Genomic DNA, 20,347 nt, shown 5'->3' with positions numbered 1-20,347 from the left:
TTCACACAAAGGAAAACATTCAAATAAAACCAAGCATGAGAACAATTAACCCCTGCACAATATATCTACTAGTATTGGTGCTCTGGTAAACGTCCCTCCTGTATCAGATGAAAATATAAAGTCCGCTGGCCTGTGCTGCATACTACATTCAATAAATCTGTAGCACTTCAAATATGTTCTTAATATTCTTATACTCCAGTAGGGAAGAAACAGCTTCCTGGATTGCTGGTGAAAGCAAATTCTGAGCTGGTAACATGACAGCCACTCCCTAAGAAATAAATATCACCTTCAAAACCAAACCAATGCAGGGCCAGCAAAGCTGCCTCTCTGCTCAAAACGATGTAGCAGGAACAAAGGTAGAAGAGAAGACCTATAATTACTGCTATGCAATGACACCATTACTGACTGAATGCATGAAGGAGACATTGCACATCTCACGTTTGCTTAGTTTTTTAGTGTATGCTATGCCATATGTTTTCACTTAAGTTTAAAAAACCCTGCAGCAACTCCCATCCTCATCACACAGAGATGATGCCAGATACTAGCTACTCTTTCTTATGAAAAGCTTTTATATTCCTTCAGCCACATGTACTGAGAAATTCTATTAATAGTCAGGTATTTCTCCAGCCTTGTTTGTTGCCCTTCTCCAAATAACTCTTTCCTTTTGCTTTAGCTACAGAGGTAAATTTGGGGAGGAGGCCCTCTGGGATAAATAAGCTCACTAACACTATAAACAATTTTCCATTGCTTATTCATTGACAAACTTAACCCTGAAAGCCGTGCACTTGCCAGAGGAACTCTGCAACCATATGGACAGCCTGTGCGTATTCATACCTCCGTCAAAACCTTCCATGTAACTCATTTAACAGCTTGAGATTGTCGCAGTCTCCTTGTTCTTTAGAGGGAAAAAAAAAAAAAAAAAAAAAAAAGCTGGAAGAACAGGCCTGGGGAGTGCTGGGAAAGAAGCATTCCAAAAAAGCAAATGAGAGCCTTGCACATGGTGGAATGCGGGAGGCACTCCAACATTGCAGTCAGTTCTGAAACAATAGCTGGGACACAGGAGGGTGCCTGGGGTTTGAGCTGTCCTCCACGGGACATCTTACCATCCAGCTTTTAGAGTTCCAACTTCTCGTTACAGCTTGATCTTCTCGACAACTCTTAAAGCTGAGTAATTTGATCGTGTCTCTGAAGGATAGCCCTTATTTGGGTTGAATACATGCTAACCAACAAACAAGCAGCAGGCACAACATCCCACAAGCATCTCCTATCAAACACTAGTTAGCAGAGTCCTTGTGTTCACCATCAAGACCAGAAAACACCCTCCTCTAACTCCTAATCCATTTACAGGTTCAGAGGCTCACACAGGTGGGTGACCTTCCTGGGTAGGAAGACGAAATACATCCACTCTCTTTTTTGGGGAAGGGGCAAGGACTTAACCTGTCTGTACAATGAGATCAACTGCCTTCGGGGCTCATTTATTAATAGAGATGCAACCAAGGAGTCAAAGAGTCGCATCCTATTGTTGGTTCTGCCAAGTCACACAGCAGGAGAGAACAAAGCCCAACATGGCACTGGCAAGCTGAGTAATAAAGTAAGTGCAGTCAAATGTGACAATGGGCTGTTTAACAAAGTAATCATTCTTTGCCATTTAGAAAACTCCGATTTAGATTCCGAAGAATTGCCTCACACACTCACAGCCAGCTGCAGAAGTCATAACTGTGTGAAATCCAGAGGCATCGTTTCACTAAAGGCCAAACAGATTGTAGAGATCGTTTGGGGTTAAAAACTACAAGCAAGTACATCACAGTTTTTCAAAAAATATGACATATTTGTACACAGAGAGAGCAAGAATTCCCAAAATGGGCTACAGACATCCATGATGAATGCAATGATGCCTTCAGTCTGCTGTATTGGTTCCACACTGGGACAAGTTCTCAGCTCTGCTTCTGTCCCAAGTAGCTGGGGACTGGGATCAGGTAAGCAGGCCTTAATCTTGGGTGAACAGAGGGATCAGAGTCAACATGTACGAGAACTCTATGTCTAGTTAAGACAAATGCTTTCTTGGAGAGTGAAATCTAGATCATAAAAACCCCTTGCACACATTAATGGCCAAATCAGATAATGGCCAAAGGACTAAAGGTGAATTCTTCCCTGACAAATGTCAAACGTTAAGCTTTCCAAGTTATACCGCATGCTTTTTATCAGCTTGAGATGGAAAAATCATCTCTGCAATCGGATTCTTTTTGAAGAAAATGAAGATCCCTAAAGAACTGTCAAAATGATCTGCGTGCTGCCTTCTTGATATGACCGCCTTTACAGAGCAGTGGTCCCACCCTTAAAATTCCTGCCCTTTTTCTACTCTTTCGCATGTGATTTATCCAGATGTGTGACTCCAAATTAGTGCAGCTCAGTAAACAATGCTCATCAAAAGCTGCTTTCCCATAAAGTCCGCAAGTTAGAATTGTTCTTTCTTGGACCAGTGAACACCAAGTAATGGATGGAAAAGGACTTTTTATTTTCCAGAAACAAAGCAAAGAAAAACGTTGTTATGAGTTTGAAGACCTTTTATCTAAAAACCCAAAGAACAGAAAGAAACTTTAATAAAAGAGAACAGAACGTATTATCTCCAAAGCTGCTCAGAGTCTCTCAATTTCATAACTCTGGTACTTCCAAGCCTCTTACAGAGAAGTTTCTCTAAGTTTCTTGGAATATGCAGCATTACTGAAAGTGAGCTCATCCTCTAAGTGTATTTCACACAGCTTTTGCACTTGGACTCAACCATAGTCACTTGAAAACACTGGGGAACAGAACATTCACCAAAGTTCTCAGCAAAACCTTCCCGTTACCCCACCAGCTACGATGGGGCTCTGTAAACACCAGCACCTTCCTCAGTTGATTCACGTCGGTAATCCCAGCTGCTGGCGTCATACGTGCACCCAGCAGAACCCTGCCCCATGTTTCAACACAGCCACGTCCATCTACGCTTTCTCAGCCCCCCTGGCCACGCGTTTTCCCATGCACATCCCGCTCGGACTGCCTTCATCTCACACCACCACGTGACTTATCTCCGCGTTGCCTGCCGAGGTTGTTTGGATATCAGCAGATTGCTCTGACTGAAAGCCCTAATGAGGTGCTGATCCCATCATCTGATCACTCAGCTGAGCCGGGAGGCGTCCCCTGGGACCAGCCAGAAAAGACTGATGCAAGAATTCCAAGTGATGTGTAACATGAAAGGGCGCCTTTCGCATCGCTAGGACTCGCAGCCTTTCAGCACAGCCATTAGAAATCCCGGGTTACAGAAGTTTATAATTCAACCCTCCCACACACACAACTTGCTCCAGACTGAAACTTGGCACAAAATTCAGTCCCAGGAGGGCATTAAAAAAAATAACCCATTCAACTGTTTCCGTCCCATGGCTTCAGCTCTCAGCCATTTAAATAATGGCAATTTCTTATTTCTCTTTTTAACTGAGGAAATCCAATATAAAACACCAGATTTACATAACATTGTGGTGGTGATACAAGCTGGCAACAAACCCAGGACGAGGGCTGCCAGAGCCATTCCGTCATCCCCTTTTGGTGAATTTCTCCATTTGGATCCAGTTTAATGGAATGATTTTTATTAAGTCTGGCTGACATCGTGTGTAATCTGCAAATCCCACCTTCACGTTGGTCAGGCAGTGTGCCCTAGCCTTCTGCACCTCCTGTGCCCATTAGAAGGGGATGAGCCCTCCTGCAGTCAGCGCTGCCAGGGCTATTTCTCAAGGCCTCTGCTGCAGTCTGCTGGCTCTTCCACGGCACACATGAGATGGAGCCCCTGCTGCCATATTACAGCTGCAGGACGGGACGTATTGCACATCACCACCAAGGCATCCAAATAGATTTCTTCTATTTGTTACACAAGCACACACAAGTGGCAAATATAAAAACTATAAAATAAATATATAAAACTATAAAATAAAGATGTGACCAAACAATACAGGAAGAAAGCAAAGCATCTGCAGAACCACATTCTTGATTCAGCAACTGTGTAGATCTCTCATACCTTGTCCTTTAATTCCAAAGGGGGGTACAAAGTCCCTGATACGAGCCCATCTCCTGAAGGAATCATCTAAGAACATTGGTGCTGGCTTTGAGAACCTGAGGAAATAAAAAAAGAGAGAAATTAACTTCTTATTTAGGAAAGTCCAATTTCTGCAGGGAGCTGGAGAGAATCCAGACCTAAGAGCTTACTCTACAGTCTCACCTGCAATATCACAACACCACATTTTACTGTTAACCAAAGGTGCCTGTGAATGAAGACACCAAAAAACCTCTAGTCCTGAGCTTGACAATCACTTCAATTCAACAATTTAGAAGAACATGCTGAACATCCACGCTATTGTTTGCTGCTAATTCAGCTACAATAAGTTGTAAACTGCAACCAGAGTTTATGTGGTTTTGCTTCAAGCCCTGTGGGCATGAGCCAACTTATGAGCTGCCTATGCCAGCGTGTGAAAGCGTGTGAGGAAGGAGTTCAGAGCTCCTTTACACTGTTCATTACACATGCTGCTAGCACTGCTGTGCACAGGTGTGCATGCTCAGGGAAGACCTGCGTGGTTACAAGGCAGGAGCTAGCTGTTCTAATGGCTGCTTCTGCCTCATTCATATGCAGATACACAGCAGCTCTCATCACAGAGAAATAGAGGAAGCAAAGCATGAGACCATGAAGTAGTACTTGGTTTACAGAGGACAGAAATTCAGTACAGATGTAGGTGTTTTCTTCTGCATTCATTATCATATAAACGATTCAAGAGACATCCTTGCCAAACCAAACAGTTGTGATCTATCCAAAATCATTTAGAAAGAGAGAACTAGTTCTTCTTAACCATGTCATTATGGGAATACAATTAGCCTAATTACACCCTCAACAGAAAAAACAGCAGCTACTAAAAATTTGTCCCTTCTAGAAACAAAACAATTAGCGCTTTGCCAAGGAAGCTACAAGAACACTGACTTCCATTCCAGACCACTTCTGAGCGTATCGAGATCAGTGCTAATACTATAATAATTGGTGTTAATAACTGTTAAAAATCTGTTCAGTCATCATACAAGAACAGCAGTGGGGATGTTCTGGATCAGGATCAGACTAAGAAATGAAGATGGGAATGTACTGTGCCTTGGGAGTCAGAAAGTTCCTTATGCATCAAGTGCAAAGTACAGATACCTGACAAAGACAGAACCTGGCTAACCTAGATCTCGCTGGCAGGTGGGATGAAAGCAGGGTTACCGCCGCTCCTTCGGGCTGTTTGTGCACTCAGCATACAGATCCGTGCTACTGCAATCTCATAACTTCTTGCACCTGAACCATCTGATTAAAGATAAACTCATTTACACTACATCGCTGTGATGTACACAGAGACAACATCAGACAGCGGCACAGTGAGGAAACGTTGGAATGAAGATAAACTGCAAAATACAGCCCAACCTGAGCCAATGAGAGGTTGCAGAGATCTCTGCGAATGTGGGAGTGTTTAACAAAAGAACAGAAGACTGCAACTCACCCCCATGCACTGCTTCGCATTCAATCATGCAATCTTTAGTTAGATAACCTATAGCCATAAACACAGGATGCACAGATGATGTGGCTGATCTAGAAAACAAGCAGTGTTTCTCCAGAGCCCAAATGAGAGCTGAGGATATGAAAGGATTGGTATAATTTTATCTGGAATAAAGTAGGGAAGATGTGTTAGATACGTCACAGCTTCTGAATGCCTCAAGGAAAAAGAAGAAAAACAACAACACTCCACAGCCTTATTCAAAACAAAGCAAAACAAGAAGAAAGAACAGGATACAATAATACCCTGACAATACTCTAAGAACTTCAATAACATGACAAATTAGTTTGTTGTTTGTACTGCTGATTCTTCGAGCTCTGATACACTGAAATGTAAGTATTGTGTAACGCTACTGAGTCTCCCAGAAGTTCTCTCTGCCTTCTTCCAACATCAACAGGAAGACTTCTTGCAGGATTCTCATGCAACTCAAGACTTAGAACCCGGATGGCTGCAGGACAGATGCTCACAGCTTTTCCTTTAGAGCTTATAGCAGAATGGTGCTCAGGAATGGTCCCCATGTTTCCCAAGCAGCACCCTCAGTGCAGAGTGATGGCAGTGGTTGGGGGGCACCACCAGTGTCGGGCTGACTTTCTTAGGTCACCAAATGGCTCTGTTTTTGTGGTGCAACAGGAGGGTGAAGCACCCACTGCCCTTCTTACTGCATTTGCTGCAAATGAAAAGGAAGCTTTCTAGCAAGCACTGCAATAGCCTTAGGCCACCTACTGTTGTCTGGTAGTACGTAACACTATTTTACTGAGAGCCAGGAAAACTGACTGTTAATTCACATTTCTGCTTCATTTAAGGCCCCTGAGGAACAGGTTTGGGAAAAATATTATTGCCGTATGGGGAAAAAAAAGAGCGATTAAAGGATATCTAGCTCCCATAAATTCTGAAGGTAATCCTATTCTGGAAATATTAAGAGATCATGAATGCCATAAGCACATGATCTATGAAAAGCACTTTGCAACCCCAATAAATCAGAGCAGGCCAGCAGCGATGTCCGGCAGCGACGGGGAAATGCTGTCTGCCAAAGCTCTCCTGGAGCATGGCTGCTTTGTCTCGGCTCTGAAGTGTGTCTGGTGTACTCTAGGACCCTTCAGAAAATATCAGAATATGCCTCAAACAGTCCATGGGAATGCTCTCAGCAGAGCACCTAAAATACATTCCAAAGAATGTGTGGGAGTTTGTCAAACAGAAAAACTAAATGCCTCTAACTGATTCTAAATTTTGTATTTACTGAGCATCTTACACGTGGGATGCAGCATTTCACCTAAGTCATAGAACCACAGAGGTTGGAAAAGACCTCCAAGATAACCAAATTCAACCCCAGCCCACCATGACCACTGACCACATCCCTCAGTGCCACATCTCCACATTCCATGAACACTACCAGGGATGGTGACCCCACCACCTCCCTGGGCACCTGTGCCACTGCATCACCGCTCCTTAGCAGTAGAAATTGTTCCTACTATCCAACCTGAAGTCATCCACCATGGCTATCCAAAAGGCAGGTCACATTCACAGCTTCAGAACCAAAAGAGGTTTGTGCTCTATGGGAAGACAGCATGTAAAGCAAGAGTTTCTATTTTTCAAATTCAAATTTTAAGTACTTCCCTTTTATTCCACCTTAAATTCCCAATGCTGTTTTGTATCACAGCAACCATGAAAGGGTGAGGAATCTGAGTGTTTGTGGCACAAAGCTATAACCTTTGTGATTTGGGAGGCAAACACCAAGCATCTCAAAATCCCTAGTCTGAATGGCACACCTCAGCAAAAGATGTCCCAATAGACAAAAACAGCCATTGAATAATTTCAGATACTTAATCTCAGGTACAAACCTTTAACAATCACTAGCTGCTGCTTTCAAGGCAATTAAATACATAAATGTGTAGAAAGGAATAAGCTCAACCAAAGTGAAAGCAAAATAAACAGAACAGCTAATAGTCTTTTGCTATAATACAGAGGAAGGAAGACATGGCCAGCTCCCTGAAAGAGCCAAGGAAAGGATGGCACCATATATCTAGGAATCAGATAGTGAGAAAAGACAGCTGGGCACCCACTAAGCTCCATTGTGAGTTTATTTCTCAACTGCTTCCCTGATGTAATAGCAGTTCAGCTGTTCCATTTTTTGTTTCTTTTTAATTAGGGAGAATCAGGAGAGGAAACTGCAAGATGAAGGAAAATCTAACTGCATTAGAACCTAGAGTTGTATATAACTGCACATTACTTTCTTGAAAGGACATGGAAAGCCTCCAACGTGAGGTGTGTGCTTTATTTCGTTTTTAAAAAAAAACATCAAAAAATGACTGATGTGTTCTGGCAAGACCTCCACGCTCTCTTTTGTTTGCTTATGCTGAAAAGCATCCACGGTTAGACAGAAGGAACAAAATCTACCAACCATATTAATAAAATGGCTGAAATACAAACCACAGCACTTTAGCAGTCAGTAATTAGCACTGAGAGATTTATAAGAGCACAGGGAGAAAGTCTAAACTAACCTTTTCCTTTCTCCCTAGTGAGGCCTAGATGTATGCTCTCTCCCCTGCCTCCCTTCTCTAGGAAGCAGCCTGGTTTGACAGCACAGGGAACAAGGAGGCTTGTGATGTCCTGATTTCACATTTCTTATTGACAGTAATCCTCTGTCAGAAATCCGAGCAGCTCAAAGATTCCTCAAGCAGCTGAAAAATTTAAGAAACCGCACTAATAAGGATTAAACCCATCCTACAACCAACATACTTCTTTTCCTAAATCAGCAAATAAACGAGCCAAAAATGGATGGTTGCAAGGAAGAAATCTTTGACAACAGAGATCGAGATAAAAATTAAGTTGATCTTAAACTGTAGAAACGCACTAAAATAAATTAGACATCATGGTAAAGACAACTTAACTACTGAAGAACAGCCACCGTGGGTCAGTATCACCTGTCATGGTCATTTGAAACCCCTATTAGGTTTTTTGGTTTTTTTTTTTCTATTGCAGCTGTAAAGCCTGTTAAGCACTCCACTATATTCAGGATCAAAAAGCATCAGCTTCAGTGCCAATTCCAGTTCTGGGCCTCTTGTAAAATGCCATAAACAAACTGGAAACAGGCTGTAGGAGAGCTATGAAAAAGATCTAAGGTCTAGAAAACATGATCACTGAGGAAAATTAGAAAGAAGTGAATTTGTTTAGTCTGGTGAATAGAAATTGAAAGAGGATGTAATAAGCCCTTAAATATTGCAAGGCTGATGCAAAAGAGAAAGGTTGTATCTCCTTATCTCTGGTAAATAGAAGTAGGAGCCCAGTAGAAGTAGGAGCTTAAAACGTTTTAAAGGAAATAAACACTAGAAAAACATTTCTTATGCTTGGGATTATCACATATTGAAATCTATTACCCGGACACGTTACAGAACCTGAATTAACCACATTTGTTTCTTATTGTATTGTTCTATTTGCATCTATTAAGAATGAATGAGTCATAGCTGTGCCCGCTTTTAAGTGGGAAAATTAAATAGATGACCTTTTGAAGCGCTGCACTAGTCTACTTCTTTTAAAAGCACTTTCACACTGTGCAGTGTTGCTGGGAGGTGTCAGAGTACCTGAGCCACAGTCTGCTGCAGTGGGGCATCAAGAGCTACCCGTCAGACTCCTTGGGACTCTCAAGTATTTACCTTTATATATGGTAATCAAATTTCAGTACAAACACAGCTTTAGATAAGCAGCACATGGATTTTGCAAGCCTGCTGCCTGCCAAGACTGCCTTCTGTTTGTACCCAGTACCTTTGTGATAAACAGGAAGACACGTAAAGTTTAACCTTTCTGCAGTCATCTAATGTCTTGTGCTTACGCACCGCCAGGACACAAAACCAAAGACTGATTTAACATCGTCTGTTTCCCCTGCCTCCTCCCCACGTTATAACATGGATGAAGTCTAACACTGTGTCCTGGTGAGCTTACCTAGAGGGTCTCTTTATAATGACAGTAATGATGTATGAGACTGTCAAGTTTTGAGATAAACCATAAATGTTAAAAACCCCAAGAAAACAGTTTGCCTAATCCAACCAATTCCTCAGACTCTGCTACAGATCCTCCAAATGCTTCTGACAAAAAAACACACATGCACACAAAAATAACAAGATGCTTCATTTAAAGGTTCACTTCCTTTTGGAAAAGAAAAAAAAGCTATAAAAGACGAGGCAGAAACTTTGTCCTGACCTGCCTCATGGCACAGCACATAAGACAATGTGGAAAACCTGTCATTGTTCACAGAACCCTCTAATACCAAGGCACAATTAGGTAAGGGGTGAAAAGCTGGCTTCAAGACAGCGTAGAATAATGTTAGTTTAAAAACCAGTCTTCTAGCAACATAGTTTATTTTTCATGACTTATTGTCAAAGATGCAAGATTGAATTACAGCTGGTTTTTCCTACTGAAAGCCAGGTGGGGTGTTTGTGGCCTCTGAGGGAGAACTGAGCCAAATAGATGAGATTACACAGTATTTGGAAACATGATGAAGGTGAGCAAAAACAGACTGTAATTGCTGTTTGAGCTTTCAAAATCTTCCATGCAAAGAAAAAAAAAAAAAAAAAAAAATGAGAAGGGAAGGAGAATGGATCCGGCTCTTCCTCCAACAGAAAGACTCAGCTCACATGGAAGATGCCAGCCAGCAACTCTATCAGTTGGCCAAAGTTCAGCACAATTATGGTCCAGCTCATGTTTCACCAGAACAGAAAGGAGATTGCAGTTTCTAATTAAAAAGAATGGCAGAGCAGTTGTCTGGGCTCACTGCTGCTGCGCAACATCGCTCTACCAAAAAGCAGGGAATCAGATCCATGCGGTGAAGATCTAACGCACGTACCAGAAGACTGCAGGTGATGGCCAAGCTCACATCACTGACCTATTGTCCTTCATCATAGATGCTAATCATCTGATCAGTTAAAACGAGTGACTGCACTTTGATTTTACAAAACCACCTTTATCCTACCTGCAGACAAGAGCAAACCCGTGGCCACACCACTGCCAGCAATCCTCTCCTACCCACCAGCCTTAGGGTAGAACACACCAAATTGCATTTCATTCTTCCAAGACCCTTTGGCTTTGTTTCCTGCTACCACATTTCAGATGTAGATACCTGTCCTGAGGTTATTCTACAGTACCAGAATAATTTTTCTATTTGAAAGCACTGAAGGACATAGTGAATTTTTTAGTGGCCTCCATGATGAGTAATACGGCCATTGCAGCAGATTGGAATACCTAATTCTTCTACTAGAACAGCCAAGCACGGAACAGATGTGACTGCTCTGTACACATATAGCAGAGGGGATAAAGCAAAGAAGGAAAAGAGGTAGGGATGCTAATGAAAAAAGAGGCACAAGAGACAACCATGACCAGATAACGATACAGCCAAACTGAAGTCAAAAAGAAGTTTACTCATGTTTAAAATGGGCAAGCTCCAAAACAGCCTTGTGATGGAAGCTGAGGAAGACACGCAAGTACAAAACAGATTACTCATGTGAAGCTTCATGAATTTACAAAAAGAGTTGTATGTTTGGTGTCTGCACAGGCAGGAGACTAGCCTTTGTAATTCATTTGGTTCCTGAATGCCAGGTAATCCTTCACATCTGGCACATTGCTCTTTTCCAGGTCAAAAATTTCCTTAGGGTAAAAATTTCCTGCATAAGTCATACTGGAGCAATGATGTTGGTAGAATAAATGTCAATGTTTAAAGCACCACTCTTGAAACAAAGTTTGTTCAGAGAAAGAACAGTCTCACATTCTTCCAGAACGATCAATGCCCTTTAAGAATTTAGACAAAAAAATCCCATTAAGATTACATGGAAAATATTAATTTGCTTCAGAGTACACAGCATGGCATTAGCAGAGGTGTTGCTGGCTCTTCGGACTTTGTTATAAATAATACAATATTCTGAAATGTTTTACGGGACCCAGTTTCCTAGAAGAATCTCAACTTTCACATAAGTAAAAAAAGTAATGATAATTTAGAAAGAAAAAAAAAGGATTTTCCTAGCCAACTATAAGTTGGAAATGAGATTTTCATAGCTGGTAGAGGCTCTGAAACCTGAGGAAAAATACAAAATAATCATTATTTCCAAACTGCTTGCGTCTTCTGTTCTGACTCATCATTACTGAGTATTTGTAGGCTGCAGTTCTCATCGGTGCAAGTTCCAGCAGTGACCTCCACGTGGTACAGAGAAAGCGTCCCCAGTGAAAATGCACCCAAAGGAAAAAAAAAAAAAGAAAGCAAAACAATAACAGTGGAAGAAAGAGTCCACAGAAACTATTCTGCCAACAGCAGCTTACAGCACACAGCCAGCCAGATGATAAAATGCAAAGAAACAAAGACAAGAATAAAGTAAATTGTTCCACTTCTTCGTATACAATGTAAATTGACACTTAAAGACCATCATGCAGATAGTCCATTGTGATGCTGCTTACAATTTTTTTTTTTTGCCATTTTCCAAAAAAGATTTGTTTTAGTCATCACAATCTGTGTTTGACATAAAAAAAGCGGCACAGCAATGACAATCAAGTCTACAGTTTCATAGAGAAAACAGGAAGATAAGAACTAGAAACACGAAAGATCTTAAAAGCAGTGCTCTGCAGTGAAAACAAAAAGGGAATAAATTCACAGAATCACCAAGGTTGGAGAAGACTTCCAAGATCACCCTGTCCAATCATCCACTTAGTGCCAATATTTCCCCACTAAACCAGGTCCCTTAATTCAACTTCAGAATACTTCATGAGCACCTCCATAGATGGTGACTCAACCACCTCCTGGGCAGCCCAGTCCAGTGCCTGATGTCTCTTTCGGAGGAGGAATTTTTCCTAACATTTAACCAGAACTCATAGGAGATGCTGGGCAAGCAGTGATTTCTTAACACCTTGAAACTGGACAACGCTTTCCAGTTGAAATCCTCATTGTAGTTTTGCACCATTCAGAAGGTGCACATCCTAACTCAAAGAATGGAAACAAATTCCTAACTTCTTGAACAATTTACCTTGGCATGCTCCTTTACGTATAAAGTTGTTCAAGAAGCAATGGTGAGATTCTTGAGGTTGCTTTCTAGTCAAAGAAGCACAATTCAGCAGCTCAGAGAATAAACATTTTTTCTTCTATGAAGTACAGCACAGGGTAATACAGCTTTGGGTGACATTATCTGGGTTCACAAAAAGAAACCAACACCCAGTTGATGTGTATTTGTACCATGACAGAATCAAAGAATTGTAGGGGTTGGAAGGGACCTCTAGAGATCACTAATATCAGAACAGTATCAAATATGGACACACATTTACAACAAAATTACAAAGCTATTGATGAGATCCATAACCTAACAGGAAAAATTTGTTTGTGTTTCTGTTCCTTCACTGCACAATAATCTTCATGTTCTACCAGAGAGTGGATTGGTGGCAGTCAGATGTTCCTATTTAAAGTTCAGACAGAGGCTTTTGCTTCCTCTAACCTCCAAGAATTTTAGGATCCCACAGGCTCTGATCAGAAGCCCAGACAAAAAAGACCAAGGCAACGCACCCCAGGTCCCTCTAAGCACACAGAATGATTGACATGGGAGATATGCTCCCTGTGCTCAGTTTCGTGCCCTTCTCTATCTCCTCACCTTATTAATTCCAGCCCTTAGCTTGCGAGTTATCAGTACAGCAACATGCATTAAAATCTTCCAGATAACATCAGCGCTGTTTAATTTAAGCCTCCCTCCTTTGGTCCCATGGTTTTAAAAATAAGCAAGAATTTTAACAAAACAAAGCTAAGATGCTGTGCTTGTAAAACCTCCTTCTCAGTGCTGCTTCCACAGATAAGGCTTGGGGACCGGGCACTAGAGAAAGCTTCTACCCAAGGGGCCACCTGACAAAAACAAAAAGCTTTACTGACTAAAGGAGTAAGTGGGTGCAGTTGATTCACTACTCAAAGCAAAAGGACTCTTTCCGTTTTCCTTACTACCACCTGAAGAACAGCACAGACCTCCTCGTTCCAGGAATGGAGCTTTTCGGTGAGATCCTTCATTCCAACAAGTTCCCACAGGAGAAGCCAGTAGCAAAAAAGGATGCTGCTGGTTTATGCATTTAAGATTTATGTAAGTCACTGAAATAAATACTAAATATTATTAGCTACTAAAGGAAATGGTTATGGTGAAGATGAGGGGATAAAAAAAAACATACAGACATGTTTTCTCTTTCAAAATTCTTGATAAAGAAAGCACTTTTTCTACAGCTGTGGGAAAGAAAATAAGACATAATGGTGAAAGCTAAAGCTACACGTTTTGACTGCTATCAAAGGGTGATGTGACACATAGACAAAATGCAGCTTGAGCGATCCCAGGTCCCAAAGCACAGAAATGCTTCACTCCTGGGCTGGCTGACAACTCATGCTCCACCAACAGCATTCTAGGAGGGAAAAAATGGGAAAGCGGCACAAAGCACAGAGTGAGCTCCACATCTCCAAGGATCCACCACAGAGTCACAAAGGGAGTAATGCATTCTCTGCCCGAGCCTGGAGTTCAACTTTTTCCCTGTATTTTGTTGGTGTCACCCATTTGGGGTTTACTTCCTCAGTTTTTCTTTGCCCACCTATGTTTGTACAGCCACCCAGATGGGCTGCACAACCACTGCAGGGCCATATGCAGGGGCTTCACAAACAATTATTGACAGTTGACATCTGTTGTAGAGAAGGTTTTTGTGTTTTTATTCCATTTCTTGAAAGTTTTAAAACCAACTCCATAAAGGTATTAAACTTTGCACTTCAGACATGTTGGAATTAGACGTGTTCAGCATCACAGAGCAGGAAATCTTGCCCTTACGATGACAAATTGCAGCTATTTCCTTCTCCTCTAATCTTACTTTTAACAAAACTATCACCTTCGTAAGAAAAATTGGAAAGAAGTCATGAAAACTCACAGCCTGAAAAGCAAAACTTTTGGAATGTGTTGGCAAAGAAGATGAAGAGCATTATATAAATAGCAAGTTATCTCAATCACCAGCTATTTCTAATGCCTTATCATCTTAAGTACTTTTACCCTCCAATAAATCAACAAATACTTACTCACTCGTTGGAACTTACTGAAGCGCAACAGAAGAAATAACAAGAAGTAACAAGAAAGCTATGGCACAAGTTACCAAAAAATATTCCTTAAAAATAAGAATGTTATTATCCAAAGTGTCATAAGATCCCAGAACACATTTTGACCATTCTTCCCAATCCTTCCCCAAACAGCTACTGCTCTAAAACTCTATTAGCTGAACGTAGTTTAAAAAACAAAGTCGAAGCATGCAAGCCCATCTAATTTAGGACACTCTTAATTTTCCCCGTCTAAACGGAAAAGCTGAAGGGCTACTTTGTTTGAGGAGCCCTTCCTCTTGATGACAGGAGAAGAGCAGATTTTCATTAGCCAGCAAAGCAGCAGCACGGTGGGCCGAGCGGAAAAGTTCCCACAAGTATTTATGGGCGCTCCTCAGGCAAATGTTGAAGAAGACTGAAAACAGACAACCACAGCACAAGCAAACACGGCAGCATCACCCTACATCATTCACCTCCACTTTGCTCACGCTCAGCCCTCCGGAGCTGCTCTGCCTTTTCTTCGGTGCAGTTGGCAGTGATGCTCACAAGCACCCCAATGACAAAACCTGCAGAATCTCATGTCAACGCTGTGTAAACATCACTGCCTGAACTTAAGCATCCACATCATCAAAGTCTTTCAGGAACAGTCAGCACTTGGTCAAATTCGACTGCACAGTTACGTGTCCTCTCACCAAATCGGGTCATTTGTGTTCACCTAATTACATTCTAGTCAGTACTTCTGAACACCAGAGTGTAGATTTTTCTGCACAAACAGACTGATAGGTGCTTTGCAGCACTGGCTTTCATCTTAGCCACAGAATGTCTCAAATAGACAGCCCCGCTGGTGATCCCAAGCTCCACAGCAGGTCCGCTCCTGACAGCCTCTATCAGCTAACTTGGGAAAAATGGAATCCCTCACCATAGGGATTAGGATCTCCCATATTGGAATTAGAAGTAAAAATACAAGAGTGGCTCTATCTGAAATAAAGGTAGGCAGATACCCAGCAGTAACAACAAAAACCTCCCCATTGTGCCGGTGGCTGGCACAGCCTTGAGTTATCCATAGCAGATAGTGTGAGCTTTCATTCACTGGTTACTTAATTTCTTCTTTTGATATCAAGGTGTGCTTAAAAATCTAAGCCACCTTTGCCTGTTTTGCTCATTGTTAGACACATACTGAGTAACGGCAAGCATTTCCTGGACTCTGAGAGCAGTAAAATCAGTCCAAAGCAAAGCGTGGGGATCACAGTCACTGTGTTTCAGAGGAAGGAAAAAAGCTCTGCTCGACTTTCAGCTTGGCATTCTTTTTCAAGGATTCATTAATTTGATTGCACAGCAGTAGGGAAAATCCTACCTAAGGATGCAAGCGAGACTGCAGAGGAGGAGGAGCAGATTAGGGTTCAAAATCTCTTCTCCAAAAAATGGCAATAAGTGGATGTCCAAGGTGAAGTAAAGAAAAGGGCAAAGTGATAAAATATTTCCTCCCTAACTTTCACACAGCTTTCAAACACTTTCAGCTCAATGGATTTCCTGAGCTTGATGTGGTTTGTCTAATCAGCAACTCCTATCCCTCCCAGAAACAGAGCACCTCCTTCAAATATTTGTCCAGACTCCCCTGGAATCCATACAGACGTTCTGCAGCCACCACATTCCTTGGCAAGGAGTTGCCCAGGTATATTACCTGATGCACAAAGAAGAGAATCGTTGGGGCTCTTTTTGATGCATTTAAGTAGAAACAGGTTATGCAGAAAGCATTTATCAGTGTTTTTTCCCTTCTTTCTTTCATGCAGGAGAAGTTAAGGGAGAGCAGAGCTTAGCCAGAGCTCGTTGTGCTGTCTCCATCGACCTGCAGAAAGTACAGCAGCATGTACAGTTTGGTACAGCAATGCTGACTTAAAGCTCAGTCTTGTGTGGGAAGTGTTGACAAATTCCCTCTGGTAGACACAGAAATCATTCAACCAATTAACTGAGATTAGATTAGTTTTGAAAAATGGTACAAATAAGATGTGTGCAGCCACACATGCTTTTACTCAGCCATGTAATGGTAGGACATGTGTTACATCAGGCATCAAAGGCTACGCCACATCAGGCCAGCAGTTCCAACTAAAACAAAAACCAGCAGCACACCTCCCACAAAAGTAAAATAACTCTGCACTAAGCAACAGTGGAATAAACTGACCTGGGACACAGCTTCTCTCCCGTCTCAATCTGCTTGAAAGTCAAGGCGAGTAAGCAAAATAATCCTTACTTTTTCAAGTATCTGTTCTACAGTAAGATGTCTACTACTCATATTAATACATGATCGTTCATAGCTTGTTCAGATCCTGTCTCAGTAAAGTCTACAAGCTAAGACCAGTTTGAAATATGGCCTATTTCCATTTGTTTAAGAGCTGAGAAGGGTTAAAACTGACGGATTTTTTTCTTTGTCACCTACTAAGTTTCACACACCTAAGGTATTTCTTCTGCAAACTAAACACATCATGACTTTGCATACACAGAATCCAGCCTTCTCAGAGAGACAGGATGAGATATTATTTTGGAATAGACTGGAAGTAGATCTGAAGTTTTAAGCACAGACAGGCCCCACATTTCTTGCAGCAACCAGAACAGCGCACTGTGGGGCTGGCCAGGGTAGACCTGATGGCAGACACAAGAAGCAAAGGAATAAACAGCAAGTTTACTTTTATTTACTTGCTAAAGAGCAACAGGCAGAACAAAAAAAACCCTGTTAATATAGGAAAAGTGGATATAAAGGAAAATAAGAACAGCAAATTAGATCACAAATGACATAACAGAAGTCACAGAAAAGAAAGGGGTAACACTGTGAAGTTTCAGCCAACCCTCTATGTATAGATTCAGATGATAATAGGTTCACATTGCACGATCTTCAGTCACAGCAGCTGTGCCGGTCCGTATCATACAGTGGTCATCTAAAAGTTTAGAAGTCTATGTTTAATTTCCCTTTTAAAGAGTTTTCCTGGTAAGCAAGTTTGTTGTGTTGTGGTTTCTAAATTTCCCTTTGCAAGTTTAGATAATACAGTTGCTCCTTCTGTTTCTGCATCTGAAAGTCTGATTTAATGAGAGATTGCACATTTTGGTTTGCAGCTCCATCATTACTTTCTTAAGCCTCTTTAAAATTCCTAGATGTATAGAGTCCAGAGTGGGTGATTTAGTGCTCATTAGTTTTGCAGTGAGAGAGACCAGAGACGCTGCTTCATAGAGTGCTGCAGCTGCTTTTCCTGAGCGCTCAGCCTCAAAACCAAAAGGCAGGAAGGCAGACTAACAAACCCACAGCACAGAGGAGGGCAAAAGCTTGAACTAGATACAGCCTATCCTCCACCTCCTTCCTGTCTGAGAAGGAGCAGAGACAGTAAAATGAGCAAAGGAGAGGGTCCTGGTGGACAAGTGGTGAAACAAGAGCCAGCACTGCATTCCTACAGCAGAACCCCACCGTGGACTGCTCAAGGGGATCCCTCTGAGCCCCAGCTGGGCACTGGGACCAGCAATGGACTCCCCACTGCCAGAGGCATGGGGACACACTGCAGTTAATTAAGGTGATTAGGGGATTGGAGTATCTGCCATGGGAGGGGAGGCTGAGAGCTGGGGTTGTTAGCCTTGAGCAGAGGGGATCAGGAGAATCTTAGTCATGTGTAAAAATACCTGATGGGGAATACAGAAGGCAGAGACAGACTCTTCACAGCGGTGATTGATGTACAGGATAAGAAGTAATGCAGGAAAAAAAAATCCCCAAATATAAGAAATATCATTCAAAGTAAAAATTGTATTTGTTTCCCCAGTCAAATATCAGAACAGGCTGACTAGAGAAGTCGTGGATTTTTCATCCATGGTGATACTCAGTCCTACCTGAACACAGCCTTGAGCAACCTGCTGCAGGCGCCCTGCTTTGAGCGTGGGGTTGGATGAGGGCATCCTCAGAGGTCCCCACTCACCTCAAGGTGGTGACGTGGTGATTCTTCTCCCCATAGTGCAAGGAACACTTAAAGTACAAAACCTCAAATCCTACTGAGGTCAAATCTCAAAAGCAAGGGTTTCCTGCAACTCCATAATCGTAAATAGAATCATTAAGGTTGGAAAAGACCACTAAGATCATCCAGTCCAACATCCACCTACCACCAGTATTGCCCACTCACTGTGCCCCTCAGTGCCACATCTCCATGTTTCTTGAACACCTCCATAGACAGTAAGTGCTGCAGCTCTTGCCTCCATCAGCCTAATCAACTGATCAGATTACAAAATGGTAAAAAAAGGCATTTAATTTGCTCAATGAGTAGCTATTCCACTGAGCTAACGCTTGATGAGAGGGAGTTTGTGAAAATGGGATGAATGTCTGTGACTACAAAATATCATCCCCTGGAAATCACTGCTTAAATTTGCCAACGAACAAATCTGGAAATCAGGGGGTGTTAATGTCATCCCTTTCCTATTGTACCTGTCTCAGAACACATAAAGGTGATTTGAACAGTCAGCGCCTGTATTTTTATAAACCCTTAAGAGTCTGACTCTGAAATGAGTGCCCATAAAAATGTAATACCTGCTGCATAGTAGGTATAAGGAAAGCAAAGGATTACTCCATTCATTTGATGCTGAGGATAAGCAAGAGAATAACCAAAATAAGGAAAGGTGAGTCTCAATGCTGTAGTTTAGTCAGAGGTCTCCTAAATTTGTAAATGCCCAAAGTCCACGCACAGAATTTAACACCTTCCCAGTTTAAGAGATGAGGTAGAAGAACTGATGATAAGTAAATCAACATCAGAGCACTGTTACACAACTGGGAATAGTGCCAGGAGGCTCAGGACTACAATGAAGCCAACAGTGCTGCTGCAGGCAAGGACGAAAGGACAATGACAGAGCAGAGATTAAAAGAACAAAAATGCCCAGCACGTCCAATGAGCATAAACATTATGGCATTGCTACAAACTGTTACGTTCTGTTATAAGGGAAACAGATAGTAAAAATGACAACTTCTCCCCAATGTTTTTTTTAAGCTACTCTTCAGCACAGTCTTCTGACAAACTACAGAAACTATGCGACTGCACAGGGAACGCTAATAATGAGCATAAACAGGAAAGCTGCTTCGCTTTTGTCCTCAAGTCAAATTAATATTTCAACAATCTGTCAATTCCTCTACAAGTCATAGCTCCCAACAACCGTAGGGAATATCCTGAGAGGAGCAGAGAGATGGGCAAACTGTAAATGATGCAGCTCAGACCTGCGATCTGGTTTCATAACGTGTACCCATGAACCATTTAGGCCAGCAGAGCACCACATTTCCTGATCCCAGGCACACCATGGGAATAATACAGGCTTCAGTTTATCTGGGCTGAGGTGTCATTTCTATGTAGGTCACTCCAAATGTAATGCCTCCTATTTATTTACACGGAAACTACAACAGATACAAAGAGCGCAATAATACTATTTGATAGAGAAAATTCTCAGGTGCAGAATGTTGTTTTTCAACATAGTCAACACTATTAGCTATGCATTTGCACCTGTGATGAACAGGAGCCTACATGCTACGCTCATGAAAATCTGCATGAGCATCTGGAGTGTGGCTTGCTGCCATTGCTGAAATGCACCATTCACCTCTCACTGTGCCCACACCGTTTGGTGTCCATAAGTGCTCAGTAAGTGTCAATGAATGTCAATGGGCACCACTTTTTCC

The 20,347-nt window shown here is 41.9% G+C and overlaps 1 protein-coding gene across 6 annotated transcripts in view; it reads right to left on the bottom strand.

The window, feature by feature from the left end:
- ST3GAL3 (ST3 beta-galactoside alpha-2,3-sialyltransferase 3) overlaps positions 1-20,347 on the bottom strand; it is a 148,064-nt gene that overhangs the window by 54,867 nt on the left and 72,850 nt on the right. For all 6 annotated transcript variants that reach the window (XM_090146553.1, XM_090146557.1, XM_031600981.2 and 3 more), the window contains one exon: positions 4,046-4,140. In XM_090146553.1, coding sequence (XP_090002679.1) covers positions 4,046-4,140 — 95 coding nt within the window. The remainder of the gene's footprint in view (positions 1-4,045; positions 4,141-20,347) is intronic.

This window comes from Phasianus colchicus, chromosome 9 (assembly GCF_987193195.1).
Source record: "Phasianus colchicus chromosome 9, bPhaCol1.hap1.1, whole genome shotgun sequence".
In the NCBI taxonomy this organism is placed as follows: Eukaryota; Metazoa; Chordata; class Aves; order Galliformes; family Phasianidae; genus Phasianus; species Phasianus colchicus.
Note: the sequence above shows the minus strand (reverse complement) of the source record. Positions and strands in the feature narration are given on the sequence as shown.